The sequence below is a fragment of the Grampus griseus genome, assembly GCF_964374135.1.
Source record: "Grampus griseus genome assembly, chromosome: 3".
Lineage (NCBI taxonomy): Eukaryota > Metazoa > Chordata > Mammalia > Artiodactyla > Delphinidae > Grampus > Grampus griseus.
The window spans coordinates 136,256,134-136,271,365 of record NC_139019.1 but is presented as its reverse complement, the minus strand read 5'-3'; the positions used below and the strand labels follow the sequence as shown (position 1 = coordinate 136,271,365).

The 15,232-nt window shown below is 40.2% G+C and overlaps 1 protein-coding gene across 1 annotated transcript in view; it reads left to right on the top strand.

The window, feature by feature from the left end:
• The window catches only part of ATP10B (ATPase phospholipid transporting 10B (putative)), a gene marked incomplete at both ends in the record, with an annotated part of 61,189 nt that overhangs the window by 15,090 nt on the left and 30,867 nt on the right, over nt 1-15,232 (top strand). Inside the window, 1 exon segment of the mRNA XM_082650349.1 lies at nt 3,070-3,274. Coding sequence (XP_082506475.1) covers nt 3,070-3,274 — 205 coding nt within the window.

Here is a 15,232-nt window from a genome sequence, read left to right as displayed (position 1 = left end):
CTGAGATTACAGCAAGCAACCAATGGTGGGCCATCCCCAAAGGCATTACCCAATAGGGCAGAAGTCAAAGGGGAGAAGAGTAAGGACAAGTTGAGTGATAATCCTTTATTCCTTGGAGCAATTTTGCTGTAATATTCAAGGATCCTTTTCTTTAAGTGCCCTCTCAAAAAGGAAAAAAAAAGCACTAGGGAAAGCCTCCCTCCTTCACCATACAAGATTCCTTTTCCAGTGGAGAGTATCTGCCATTCCAATTTCTTTAAGTAGCTTCATATTTGGACATTTAACAGGTGTTCCCAAGGCTGCTCTGAAGAAAAAAATTCTTCCCTGAATCAACAGATAAATGTTTTTCTGAAATGGCAGTGAGAAACAGATCTGGGGGGACTGTCTCTATTTTCCATGGTAAAAATAAAAAATAAAAAAATAAGAGCAGATGATAAGCTGCTCTAAAATAAGTTGATGGAATGAAAAAGTGCTTAGAAACCTGTTACATCATTTTTCCATTAAAAGAATTATTATTATTAAAATGCTACAGATGGGGCTTCCCTGGTGGCGCCGTGGTTGAGAGTCCGCCTGCCGATGCAGGGGACACGGGCTCGTGCCCCGGTCCAGGAAGATTCCACATGCCGCGGAGCAGCTGGGCCCGTGAGCCATGGCCGCTGAGCCTGCGCGTCCGGAGCCTGTGCTCCGCAACGGGAGAGGTCACAACAGTGAGAGGCCCGCGTACCGCAAAAAAAAAAAAAACAAAAAAAAAACAAAAAAAAAAACGGAGCCTGTGCTCCACAATGGGAGAGGCCACAGCAGTGAGAGGCCCGCGTACCGCAAAAAAAAAAAAAAAGCTACAGATGCACTGCCCACAAAATGCTCAGAAGTGGTCCCCGTTTGGGTGATACTGCCCACGGTTAACCAGTGGCTGCTGCACTGGGCTCCCTAGAGCATGGGCACTTCCACAGAACTCTGTGGGTCTTTAGAGTTACAAGACTGCTCCCTAACTGTAATCCCTGATTATTTTATAGACTCTGATCAGACCTTCCCTTGGTTGGCCTTCCGAAAGTCTTCCAGATGGATGTGCATCTATTTCAGGAAACTGGGGGATTCCTTTGAAAGGATCTTTTTGACAAGGAAAATGGGGTCTTAGGAGGGCTTGCTTGGGGTTCTCTAAAGGGCCGCCAAAGAAAGGAGAAAGGCATCAAACCCTTATCCTCCTCAAGGACTTTTACGAACTCAGAGGAGAAAAGTGAAATTCGTCACGTCTCTTTCTCCGTGGAAGAGTGGTCTTGTCATGCCCAGGGCAGCTCAGATTCCAACAAAAACAGAATCAGTAACATGCCCAGAGAGGCTCAGCATCAGTGGAGAAAAATAGCAAAAGAGAGCCTGCTTCTCCAGGCCTGGCTGGGCTCAGAGGCAACCAGCTGCAAGCCAGCTGGACTTAGTTTAAAAGACCACATGTGGAATATTGGTTTGGTCCCAGATCCCACATTTAAAGAGGAACATTTCCAAACACAGCCTTAGTCAGAAGAGCCCTCACCTCTAAGACAGATCTTGAAACTGTGTCACACAGAATAATTGAGGGCACTTGGAAAGTTGAATTTGACTTGGCAAGTCCAAAAGGCTTCAGAAGACACCCGATGAATACTTTAAAGTATTATTTTAGGGCTTCCCTGTGTGGCGCAGTGATTAAGAATCCGTCTGCCAGTGCAGGAGACACTGGTTCGAGCCCTGCTCCGGGAAGATCCCACATGCCTGGAAGCAACTCAGCCCATGTGCCACAGCTACTGAGCCTGCGCTCTAGAGCCCATGAGCCACAGCTACTGAAGCCCAGGCGCCTAGAGCCCGTGCTCTGTAACAAGAGAAGCCACCGCAATGAGAAGCCCGCGCACCGCATCGAAGAATAGCCCCCACTTGCAAGTAGGGAAAAGCCCGCGTACTGCAACGAAGACGCAACACGGCCAAAAATAAAATAAATGAATTCATTAAAATATATATATATATTTTTTAATGGTAGAAGATGGAGTAAATCAGATTGCCTGGGAGAGCAGAATTAGTTCAATATTTGGCTAATCAGAAGGAAGAATTTCGTAAAATGAAGGCTCTTGGAAACGGATGTATTGCCTTGGGGAGTAGCGAGTCCTTCTGCAAGGGCTGTAAAAGCTGATGCTGCCGTTCCACTGGAGAGGAAAGAGGGGAATGATTTCCAGGAGGTAGGATATTCAAGCAGTGAAAACTGGGTTTGGTGTCAAGTTGGACCCAGACTCGGGGTTCAGCTCTGTTTCTGTAAGGCCTTGGGAAATTTCTCTTGAACCCTCAAGTTCCTCATTATAAAATGGGTATAACATCTCCTCCAGTGAGTTATTATGCAATTAAATCAAGTATTAATTCACCCTAGTGCTTGGCACGGTAGAAATGCTAAATTCACAATTGCTGCCCCTGTTATTACCTGAGCTTGATAAATTGGATAGGAAGAGAAAGTACATCATTTTCTCAGATTTCTTTAGCCCTCTGATCCTGTGATCACTGTGGGGCCCATCCTATCAAAGTTCCGGGTGCCATCTTCCTAATTCCCTGCTTCCTATTTCAGCACCACTGCAGATCTTCCTAGGCAATGGTCTATATTCTCACCTTTCCCACTGCTGCTCTCCACCCATAACCAGAAGCAGTCTTTCCTATACTCCATTCTTTTGTGACCCTGCTTTCTACAGTGATAACTGGGTATTCTAGGAAGTGATGTATATTAAGAACACTATGTTAATATGACTATATAATCACCTTCTCCTTTAAATTTTTTCTCCTGCTAGGAAGCAAGGGCTGAGCACAGCAACCAGTCGATAGCCGACGGTCAATCAAAAGTCTACATGGTCATAAGGAGGGATCTTTACTAGTGAGATTCTGTAGATCATGCTTAGCTTTTCTAGAGATGATGAGAGTGGTCATCTGGGGCAAGGTAGAATACAGAGCGGTCCTGTGACAGGCTGACTGGAGGATATTAGGTGCAGGGGGACCTTTTCCATTCACTCATTCATGTTCTGGAGAACTTTAACATTCACTCTGACCCCTGTCTTTCTCCAACCCCAGAAAAGAGCAGAGCTACACGCAGAAGTGCTGGAAGGATGTGCAAGTGGGGGACTTCATCCAAATGCAATGCAATGAGATCATCCCAGCCGACATACTCCTCCTCTTTTCCTCGGACCCCAGTGGGATCTGTCATCTGGAAACCTCCAACTTGGATGGAGAGACAAACCTCAAGCAGAGACGTGTTGTAAAGGGCTTCACACAGCAGGTAGGGCTCTTTCTAAGATCTTCAACTGGAATGGCAAAGGGAAGATGCCAGCCAGCTCTACTGGGAAACTGGATTTAATCTGGTGTGTAGAGGAGAAGGTAGTAGATGCCTCCTTTTCCCAGGCACTTAGGTACAATTAATCTTCCCACCAACTCTCTGAGATGGATATCATCCCCTTCTCACAGATGGGGAAACTGAGGCTTGGGAAAGGTAAATAACTTGCTGAAGACCTCAGAGTCCTTAAATGGGGACCCCCTCCATTCAACTGAAGAAACCGTGCTCTCTGCTCTAAACCGAGGAGTCTAGTATCTGCTCAATTACTCTTGAGACCAACCCACTTTTCTGTGCGTATCCAATCCTGGCTCATCCTGCCCAGCTCAGCTTCAGCAATTTCTCCCTCCATGAATTTTTGCTAGTACTCCTTTGACTGCAGCATAAAAGCAGCAAGGTACCATTAACTATTTTACCATTCGTGTAGGTCTTACCTTCTCAACAGTACTGAAACCTCTTTAAGGCCAGGGAGTGATCATCAACATTTTAATTTAATCCCCACTTTATGTGTGTGATACCTTGGATATCATGGAGGAATCATGATTGTTTGGTGGTTAAGAGCCCAGGCTCTACATCTGGCAGAGCTGAACTCAAAAGTCCAACCCCACCATTTATTCGCTGTCTCACCTAAGGCAAGTTATTACCCTCTCACACCTTCATTCCCTCATCTGGAAAATGGGCACAGAAATAGTACCCTCTCCATAGGGTGTTTCTGAAGGCTGAGTTGTTACTGAGCCAAACTTGCTTCTGCGTGCCCCCGTGCAGTAAAGCCAGTCTACTGACACTGGGTCGTAGTAAAGGAAACGCAGCATTTATTGTAAGCCTGCATACAAATAGTCTGGGACAGCTCGTGCTCAAAAAGACTGAACTCCCCGATGCGTTTCAGGAAAACATTTTTAAAGGCCAGCTAAGGGAGGGGGGTCACAGGGTATGTGATCTCCTCGTGCACAATTCTCTGATTGGTTGATGGTGAGGGAACAGGGTGGTGTCACAGGGTTTATCAATCCACAGGCTCCAGTAGGTCTTGGGGCTATGTGCTCATGGTCATCAAGCAGTTAACATCTTCCATTTGATGGGGGTTTTCATGTCTGTAAAACAACTCAGGAAATGTGCATCAGATACTATTATCTAGGGACTTCACAAAGGAACTAAAGCAGGGAATATGGGGGAGAGGTCAGCCCCCAAAAGGCCCCATAAGGTCCTGCTTGATTATAAAATAATATGTACATGAATTACTTAGCATGAAGCTAGGCACATAGTTAGAGACCAGTAAATAGTTGGCAGTAAATATCAATGGCGTGCATAGGGAATATGTGTTGACTGATCGAAACTGGGTGTGATATTCCAGTTTTCAATTAAAATTCCCCTTGAAATGGTTGATTTCCCATCTGGTACCTTGCTCTATGCATGGAAAAGAATAAAATTCTATCATTCCTCTTCATCCTGACAGCCTGTGGCTGGGGAGAAAACGGATGAATCAGGGGATTTAGAAGAAGGAAGGCAAGTGGTTCATTCCTCAGAGATGCTCATGAGCTAACGTTTCGTTATCTAGACAGAAACTTCTCAAGAGAAGGCCACTCATCATACCTCACTTTGCCTCTCTCAAAGCCCCGGATGAACAGTTCTCATAAAATCGCTTTTCTATGATTGAACTCTGTTCTCTCATCCTTACAATGGGAATAGTAATAATAGCTCTCCCAAAGTTTTACTGTGTGATTCAGGTGAGATAAGGAAAGTAAAGAACAAAATAGAGGGTTTGCTGCATTGTAGATACACAATAAATGGTCTATTGCTGCTACCTCAGCTACAGTTCCTACAATGGGAATGGAAACTACCATGACCACCACACCGGCATCTTGCTTTGTGGTTGTGATAGTGGCTCAGTCCTCCCATTGGTGCCCAGGCTCTATTGAGTCAATCACTGCCCTGGGGCTTGGCGTCTGAGTTTTCTCTCCTTTGCTTATCCTTGTCACACTCACCCAATCATCCCAGTGTTTACAAAAATGTAGGGTGGGATCTGGGTAAGCTCACAAAGCCATTCTAGACACAAAATAACAATCTATTTCTTGGCTCAGGGCCCTGTGGGCTGCCCTCTAGAGCAAAGGTTTTCAAGCTTTTTTAACCATAACTCACAATAAGAAATACATATCGCATATGAACACATGCACATGTGGGTATGTGTGTGAGTGTATAAAACTGCCGCCTCAGTCATACTACGTGCAAAGGACTCTGAAACTTTCTATTCTATTCTATCGGGTTTTGGGTTTTGTTGTTGTTTTAATTTATTTATTTATTTATTTATTTTTGGCTGTGTTGGGTCTTCATTGCTGTGCACAGGCTTTCTCTAGCTGCAGTGAGTGGGGGCTTCTCTTGTTATGGAGCACAGGCTCTAGGCGCTTGAGCTTCAATAGTTGTGGTGCACGGACTCAGTTGTGGCTTGTGGGCTCAGTAGTTGTGGCGTGTGGGCTCAGTTGTTGTGGCATGCAGTCTCAGTAGTTGTGGCACGCAGGCTCAGTAGTTGTGGTGCGTGGGCTCTAGAGTGCAGGCTCAGTAGTTGTGGCACACGGGCTTAGCTGCTCCGCGGCATGTGGGATCTTCCCGGACCAGGGCTCGAACCCATGTCCCCTGCATTGGCAGGCAGATTCTTAACCACTGCGCCACCAGGGAAGCCCTGGTTTTTGTTGTTGTTGTTGTTTTTAAGTTCTGGGAGCAGAAAACGTGTGTGTGCTTGTAAATCTACCCTTCAGCCAGCCCACCACAACTCTGAGTCTTTTATTCTCTTTCTCGGGCAGTTATTTCGGCGCTGTTGAGGTTCACCCAGTCCCTTCTCTTTTTTGCCATTGGCAGCGGCTCCCAAGCTGTTTCTTGTATATTAATTAGTCTGATAGTTTGGGATTTGACTAGAATGAAGAGCTGGATGAAAGGGTCATTCACGCTCCACTGCTATAAACCAGCCAATTCAAGTTAATCACATCTCTCAAACTCTAACCCTGAATTCTCATAGGGTACTTGGTGTAATGATTTACCAAAAAAAATAAATAAATAAATTCACTTGTAAAGGGAACAAGATTTATTTGATTTTGAAAGTTTCCAGAATTCTCTATTCTATTTCAATTCTTGATTCTCCCCCTCACTTTGCTTAAATGTGCTTTTCCACTTCTATAAGAACAGGGATAAATAGTACTAATAATAATGCACTTTTGTAAAGCCCTTATAAGGTAAGTGAGGCACAGAAACGTGAAGCAACTTGCCCAAGGTCACTAAGCTGGGAAGTATTGGAACCACGATTCAAAGCCAAGTTTGTCCAGTCTCAGCTCTTAAGGTTTGCAGTAGCTCACCTCCCTGGTCCTTTGACTCTCACCCAGACTTTACCCAGAATTGCTTACTTGAAAACACACATTTATCGTTTTCAATATTCTTTCCACATGTAAGTAACAAGCAGCAGGAAGAATAAAAGCAGGCCTAGCCAGCTCCCTGGGGAGGAGGAATTTTAGCTGCTCTGTGCGATCTTGCTTCTCCCTTATGTCTTCAGTGCAAAAATATTTCTGAATATGGATAGAATTCTCTTCTGTCTAACTCTATATATAATATTTCTCAAATGTGTTGAACAAGGATGTTGATGAGAGTTGCAAGAAAAATACATGTTGCACTGTCAAATAAGATCAGAAGGCAATAGGTTACAAGTTTTCCAATAGTGTGTATTGCAGAACTTCTCAGATACTTTAATAAAGGGGGAGGGGGGGAAGGTACTAGTATATAATATTTCTAATTATTTAACCACAGAAACCTTTGATTCCAAGGACCATATCCCAGGAGAGGTGGGATCACAATTTAGAAATTTGTCTTAAATGCATTGAAGGTGTTTTGGATGTATCATAACCATCACAGGGAGAAACTTTTTCATATATACATGCATCCTTCCCCATTATTATCACCAAATTATGATTCATGGGGACTGAGTAGTAGTCTGGGCATGCATATTTTTTAAATGTTCTCCCAGATGATCTTAATATGAACCTACCACTAGCTCATCAAAAACCTGTATAATAAAGGGAAGCTGTTACTTCCAAAAAACACTCATCATAATAGTGGGAATAAAGCCACCATCTACAGGAGTCTTACATGTTTTGCCCATGTTGTCCTTTGTCCTCATGACCATCCTGTGAGGAGGACATCACTACTCCATTAGACAGATGAAAACCCTAAGGTACAAAAAAGGCAAAATTCACCACTTGTCTCAGAGAAGATTTTGAACACCTGCAAATGTGGTTTGTAAATTTAATATCTTAAATAATTAGTATTAATGACTTTTTTAGCTTGTTATTCCTATTGGCTATGAGACTTTTATTTTGCCAAAAGGGGGTTTTTACTAACCTCAGAGATCTCTAGAAACTCCCAACCCCACACCATATACCCACAACTATTTTCACTGCTGTGTTCTGTTCATTGAAAGTCAATAAGACAAACTTTGTCCCAGCTCCCCTAGATCAGCACTTCTCAAGGTGGAGTCTGCCAAATCCTTATCTTAAGAGATAGTTCTTTAAAAACTAAAAAAGGTGTGTGGTCAAATCTGATTAGGAGGCCGAAGTCCTGTGGACCCCTCTAGGAGGTTCCAATGTCCATGAATATTTTAAGGTCTCAGAGAAGACCTAGAGGAAGGAGGCCAGTTAAACTTTCTTTAACCCTGAGCTTTCCAAACTTATTTAACCTCAGAACCATTTGGGGCACAATAATTTTTCACCTTAATATGGCAACTTGAACACATTATTCTACATTGTGTGGAACACACGTGATCACAACAGGTGAGGAATGACCGAGAGGCTGACTATCCTCATGGCTTAGACAGCTCATCCTTGCCTTTCCTGTCTAGGTTCAGGGAAAATTATAAACATGAGAGAGCTTCTCAAAAGGATACTTCCCCTGTGACACAGCACATCATTCTCAAGGTTGCCAAAGAGTTAGTTTCAAAATCCATTTCCCAGAATGCAACTTAGACCAAGCCAGGTTTCAGGGTTGTTGTTTTTTTTTTCAGTCGGAACTTTTATCATGATGGGCCATCTTTGCATTCACAACATTATTGACCTGTTCTTGAAATATTTATTCCTACATCCCATTGCTGGTTTAGGACAGAAAGGGAAGGAATACAAAATTAGGATTATGCCGAGGTCTGCAAAGCAGGCAAGAAAACTTCATTAGAGAATTAAATTTTACACTTCTGGGGCTTCCCTGGTGGCACAGTGGTTGAGAGTCCGCCTGCCGATGCAGGGGATGCGGGTTCGTGCCCCGGTCCGGGAGGATCCCACGTGCCACAGAGCGGTTGGGCCCGTGAGCCATGGCCGCTGGGCCTGCGCGTCCGGAGCCTGTGCTCCGCAACGGGAGAGGCCACAACAGTGAGAGGCCCGTGTACCGCCAAAAAAAAAAAAAAATTGTACAGTTTTCTCTTTGGGGACATTTTTGACACCTGAAATGTCTTCTTTTTTAAATTTTTTTTAATTTAATTTATAATATTATGTTAATTTATGCTGTACAGTAAAATGAGTCAGTTATACACATATGTACATTCTTTTTTTATATTCTTTTCCATTATGGTTTATCAAAGAATATTGAATATAATTCCCTGTGCTATACAGTAGGACCTTGTTGTTTATCGATTCTATATATAATAGTTGCGTCTGCTAATCCCAAACTCCCAATCCATCCTTCTTCCACCACCCCCCGCTTAGTAAAATCTCTTCTTTAAAGGGGTTCCAAGATGGGCACTAGAGATTTAACACCTGAAAATAAGTATGTGTCATTTATTTTGGTAGATGGAACATTTACCAAAGCCAAAGAATCAGAAATGAATTCTTCCAATTAGTATTTCAGAGCAATTATCCTAGTTATCTTTTATCCAAACCATTGAAGCCCAAATCCTACTGAAGTGTGTGTCAGATCATTTCCCAGTAACAAGGAACTTGGGACACCAAGTTGACATGGACTAGCCTCTTCAGCATCACCTGAAAGTTTGTCAGAAATGCAAAATTTCAGGCCCTGCCCCAAATTAAACCAGACTCTGCAGTTTAAGAGATCCCCAGGTGATTCATGTGCAATTGAAGTTGGAAAGCACGGGCCTAGAGCATCTTTGATTAATGTAATAATTGTGCCTATCTGTTTTATTGCACACGTTAAAGATTCTTAATTGACTCTGCCTTTTAACTAGCTTGAATTCCACTGATGATTAGTGCTTTTAAGCCATTTGCTCAACTAAAAAGAGCCATTGTAACCTGGATCCTCCACAGTGAATGTGTGTGCTGATTTAACGTATTTAGACAGGAGAGCACTTTACCTACGGAGTTGAGGTGGGGTGGGGAATTATCTATCACCATCCCAGTTCAGTGATGATGCATCTTGAATGAAACAAAAAGTCTCTGCCTGTCCATTCAACTTGTCTGCCCTGAGAACCAGAGAAGAATCCTCTTTCCTGCTGGATTTTATAATGGGACTGCATCTACGTAACAATACACAATAATAATAATAATAAACAGTATCAATAGGTAACTTGGTTGAGCACATACTATGTGCCATAAACAGCTCTTCTAAGTGTTTCATACCTATTATTTCTTTCTACTCCTTCTAAAAAACCCTATGAGACAGGCACTTTGATTATCCGCATTTGACAAATGAAGCAAGAACAGTTCACTAACTCTGCAAGCAAAGGACTGAGCTCAGCTTTAAACCCAAGAAGAGTTCTTTTATTTTAACTTTTCATTATGGGAATTTTCAAGTATATACAAAAGTGAGAATAATATGATAAATTTTTATGTGCTCATCACCAAATTTCAACGATCAGCTCATAACCAATCTTGTTTTATCTAGATCCCCACCCTCTTCTCTCTGTTAATTATTTTGAAGCATGTCTTTTCAATACCCAGCATTTTATCTGTAAATATTTCAATATCTATCTGTCAAGAATAGGATTTTTAAAAATATACCGTTCTATCTTTGTCACGCCTAAAATAGTGGCAGTAATTTCTTGATCTCAACTTCCAAGTCAGTGTTCAATACTTCCAGTTTGTTTGAATAAGGATCAAAATAAGGCCAAATACTAAGATTACTTTCTTAAATCTCTTTTACTCTGTAGGTTCCCTAATCAGCTTTTTTTCCCCCCTTGCATATTTAGTTTTTGCTGCTGAATAAAACAAGTTGTTTGTCCCATAAAATTTCCCATAGTCTGGATTCTGCTGATTGTGTTGTTTCCTTGTGGTTCCATTTTGTTTTCCTACCCACTATATTTCTATAAATTGGTGGTTGGATCTAGTGCCTAAATTAGACTCAGGTTAGACTTGTGTTTGTGTGCATGTTTATGTTAACATTACACCATAGGAAATAAAGTGTGTTACCATCTTGAGGTACAAAATGTCTGGTGGTCTTTTTTCAGTGTAAGCAGTCATTGATGATCATTGTTTAGATCCATTAATTCAATTGGGATTTGCAAAATGGCGATACTCTAACTCATGTATAAAGAGGAATTTCCCCTCATCAAGTATTTGGTTACTGTGCACTACCCTCTATAAAGGCAGGATGTTTGTTCCTTTCCTTTTATTTACCAGTTTTAAAACAATGATTTGATTCCCTAACATCCTCCAAAGTTGACCAGTGAGTTTTTCTTCCTTAGTATCAATATGAACTCCTGGATTAAAACATGTTTGATGTATGTCAAATCATTGCAGTTATTATCTTTATTGAGTATCCCATCTTTAGCCAGTGGGAACTTCTTCAAATTGGCTTCCAAGTTCTTTTGCCATGACCTCAGTAGTCTTTGACAAATCTAGTCCCTTTCGATAGAAAAATGGCGTTTAGAAGTCATAGTAAGTACATGCTAGAGGTACTTTTTGCTATTGGGTTAATCATTGTTTCTAGGGCATTTAAGTGAACAGAACTAGGACTTTTTTTTTAAGATTAAATACATCAAGAATTATGCTGATACTTCAAATTAAGGGCTAGAGGGGTTTACTCAACCTCATCAATGTTAAGTATGTAAATCCTTCTCCCACATCAGGCAAAGTCCTTAACCACTGTACTACACAGCTCCCTTTTGATATTTGACACTCGATATTGGACACTCACCGTTAGAAGTAGAATTAACGACATTTTCAAGATGAGAAAAATTAATTTCAGAGAGATTGAATCCTGTCAAGGATTACCTAGCCAATATAGTACGGAGACAGAATTGGAACTAAATTCTGATGTACCTGATTATTTCTCCCACTGCTAAAGTAAATTTTAGATTCTTTTATATGTATTTTCCATTTCTCAAATAAATACAATTTTCATATATATGAAAATACTGAAGTTTTATAAGTTTTAGTTATAATAATATACAATAATACTTAGTATGACCATGATGGACACAACTCTATAAAAAGCTGTTATTTTTATTTTTATAGCCCCCTGACTTCCTTTTTTTTTAATTCAAACAAAAAGTCACAAAAATTATAATCATCCTCATCAGTTCACTCAGTCCCATGTAATTAATTTTTTTATCTTGATCTTTTGTTAGCACTTTTATGAATTCATCAGTTTTCCATTAGAGTTCTGAAAATGCTTATTCATTCACTTCAGCAGTATAGTCAGTTACCAGAAACCTGTGCTTGTCAGAGTCTTTTCCATGAATTCCTTGAAGATGAAACCCTTTTATAGGAACATTTTTACAAAAGCATCAGAGTACACCCAGAACTGTCTGTAAATGACAAAAGACTTAAAAACGACCACGGTTAAAGATTTGATGAAAGTTCATATAATGCAGTTGACAAGGAAATTTAGTTATTTCTGAGATATACATTTTAAAGTAATAACTAGAATTATGACTTATAACATTCTACCAGAACATATAAGATTTTTAGAAATTTCATGTAATGTCTGAAACATTTATATTAACATATTTCCATACAAATAACCCAAAGAAAGTTTAGTATTACTTGCTTGTTTGTTTGTTTGTTTATACTGCATGTTCTTATTAGTCATCAGTTTTATACACATCAGTGTATACATGTCAATCCCAATCACCCAATTCAGCACACCACCATCCCCACCCCACCACGGTTTTCCCCCCTTGGTGTCCATACATTTGTGCAATACATTTGTGTCTCAACTTCTGCCCTGCAAACCGGTTCATCTGTACCATTTTTCTAGGTTCCACATACATGCATTAATATACGATATTTCTTTTTCTCTTTCTGACTTACTTCACTCTGTATGACAGTCTCTAGGTCCATCAACATCTCAATGACCCAATTCCATTCCTTTTTATGGCTGAGTAATATTCCATTGTATATATGTACCACTTCTTTATCCATTCGTCTGTCGATGGTCATTTAGGTTGCTTCCATGACCTGGCTATTATAAATAGTGCTGCAATGAACATTGGGGTGCATGTGTCTTTTTGAATTATGGTTTTCTCTGGGTATATGCCCAGTAGTGGGATTGCTGGATCATATGGTAATTCTATTTTTAGTTTTTTAAGGAACCTCCATACTGTTCTCCATAGTGGCTGTATCAATTTACATTCCCACCAACAGTGCAAGAGGGTACCCTTTTCTCCACACCCTCTCCAGGATTTGTTGTTTGTAGATTTTCTGATGATGCCCATTCTGACTGGTGTGAGGTGATACCTCATTGTAGTTTTGATTTGCATTTCTCTAATAATTAGTGATGTTGAGCAGCTTTTCACGTGCTTCTTGGCCATCTGTATGTCTTCTTGGAGAAATGTCTATTTCCCCAATCCAAAAATGACCATTTTTGGATTGGGTTGTTTGTTTCTTTAATATTGAGCTGCATGGGCTGTTTATATATTTTGGAGATTAATCCTTTGTCCATTGCTTCATTTGCAAATATTTTCTCCCATTCTGAGGGTTGTCTTTTCGTCTTGTTTATGGTTTCCTTTGCTGTGCAAAAGCTTTGAAGTTTCATTAGGTCCCATTTGTTTATTTTTGTTTTTATTTCCATTACTCTAGGAGGTGGATCAAAAAAGATCTTGCTGTGATTTATGTCAAAGAGTGGTCTTCCTATGTTTTCCTCTAAGAGTTTTATAGCGTGTGGTCTTACATTTAGGTGTTGAATCCATTTTGAGTTTATTTTTGTGTACAGTGTTACGGAGTGCTCTAATTTCATTCTTTTACATGTAGCTGTCCAGTTTTCCCAGCACCCCTTATTGAAGAGACTGTCTTTTCTCCATTGTATATCTTTGCCTCCTTTGTCATAGATTAATTGACCACAGGTGCGTGAGTTTATCTCTGGGCTTTCTATCTTGTTCCATTGATCTATGTTTCTGTGCCAGTACCATATTGTCTTGATTACTGTAGCTCTGTAGTACAGTCTGAAGTAAGGAAGTCTGATTCCTCCAGCTCCATTTTTTTCCCTCAAGACTGCTTTGGCTATTCGGGGTCTTTTGTGTCTCCATACAAATTTTAAGATGATTTGTTCTAGTTCTGTAAAAAATGCCATTGGTAATTTGATAGGGATTACATTGAACCTGTACATTGCTTTGGGTAGTATAGTCATTTTCACAATATTGATTCTTCCAATCCAACAACATGGTATATCTCTCCATCTGTTGGTATCATCTTTAATTTCTTTCTTCAGTGTCTTATAGTTTTCTGCATACAGGTCTTTTGTCTCCCTAGGTAGATTTATTCCAAGGTTTTCTTTTTTTTGCAATGGTAAATGGGAGAGTTTCCATAATTTCTCTTTCAGATTTATCATCATTAGTGTATAGGAATGCAAGAGATTTCTGTGCATTGATTTTGTATCCTGCAACTTTACCAAATTCATTGATTAGCTCTAGTAGTTTTCTGGTGGCATCTTTAGGATTCTTTATGTATAGTATCATGTCATCAGCAAACAATGACAGTTTTACTTCTTCTTTTCCAATTTTTATTCCTTTTATTTCTTTTTCTTCTCTGATTGCCATGGCTAGGACTTCCAAAACTATGTTGAATAATAGTGGTGAGAGTGAACATCCTTGTCTCATTCCTGATCTTAGAGGAAATGCTTTCAGTTTTGCACCATTGAGAATGATGTTTGCTGTGGATTTGTCATATATGGCCTTTATTATGTTGAAGTAGGTTCCCTCTATGCCCACTTTCTATGCCCACTTTTTTTTTTATTATTATAAATGGGTGTTGAATTTTGTCAAAAGCTTTTTCTCCATCTATTGAGATGATCATATGGTTTTTATTCTTCAATTTGTTAATATGGTGTATCACATTGATTGATTTGCGTATACTGAAGAATCCTTGCATCCCTGGGATAAATACCACTTGATCATGGTGTATGATTCTTTTAATGTGTTGTTGGATTCTGTTTACTAATATTTTGTTGAGGATTTTTGCATCTATATTCATCAGCGATATTGGTCTATAATTTTCTTTTTTTCTAGTGTCTTTGTCTGGTTTTGGCATCAGGGTAATGGTGGCCTCATAGAATGAGTTTGGGAGTGTTCCTTCCTCTGCAATTTTTTGGAAGAGTTTTAGAAGGATGGGTGTTAGCTCTTCTCTAAATGTTTGATGGAATTCACCTGCGAAACCATCTGGTCCTGGACTTTTGTTTGTTGGAAGATTTTTAATCACAATTTCAATTTCATTCCTTGTGATTGGTCTGTTCATATTTTCTGTTTCTTCCTGGTTCAGTCATGGAAGGTTATACCTTTCTAAGAATTTGTCCATTTCTTCCAGGTTGTCCATTTTATTGGCATAGAGTTGCTTGTAGTAGTCTCTTAAGATGCTTTATATTTCTGCAATGTCTGTTGTAACTTCTCCTTTTTCATTTCTAATTTTATTGATTTGAGTCCTCTCCCTCTTTTTCTTGATGAGTCTGGCTAATGGTTTATCAATTTTGTTTATCTTTTCAAAGAACCAGCTTTTAGTTTTA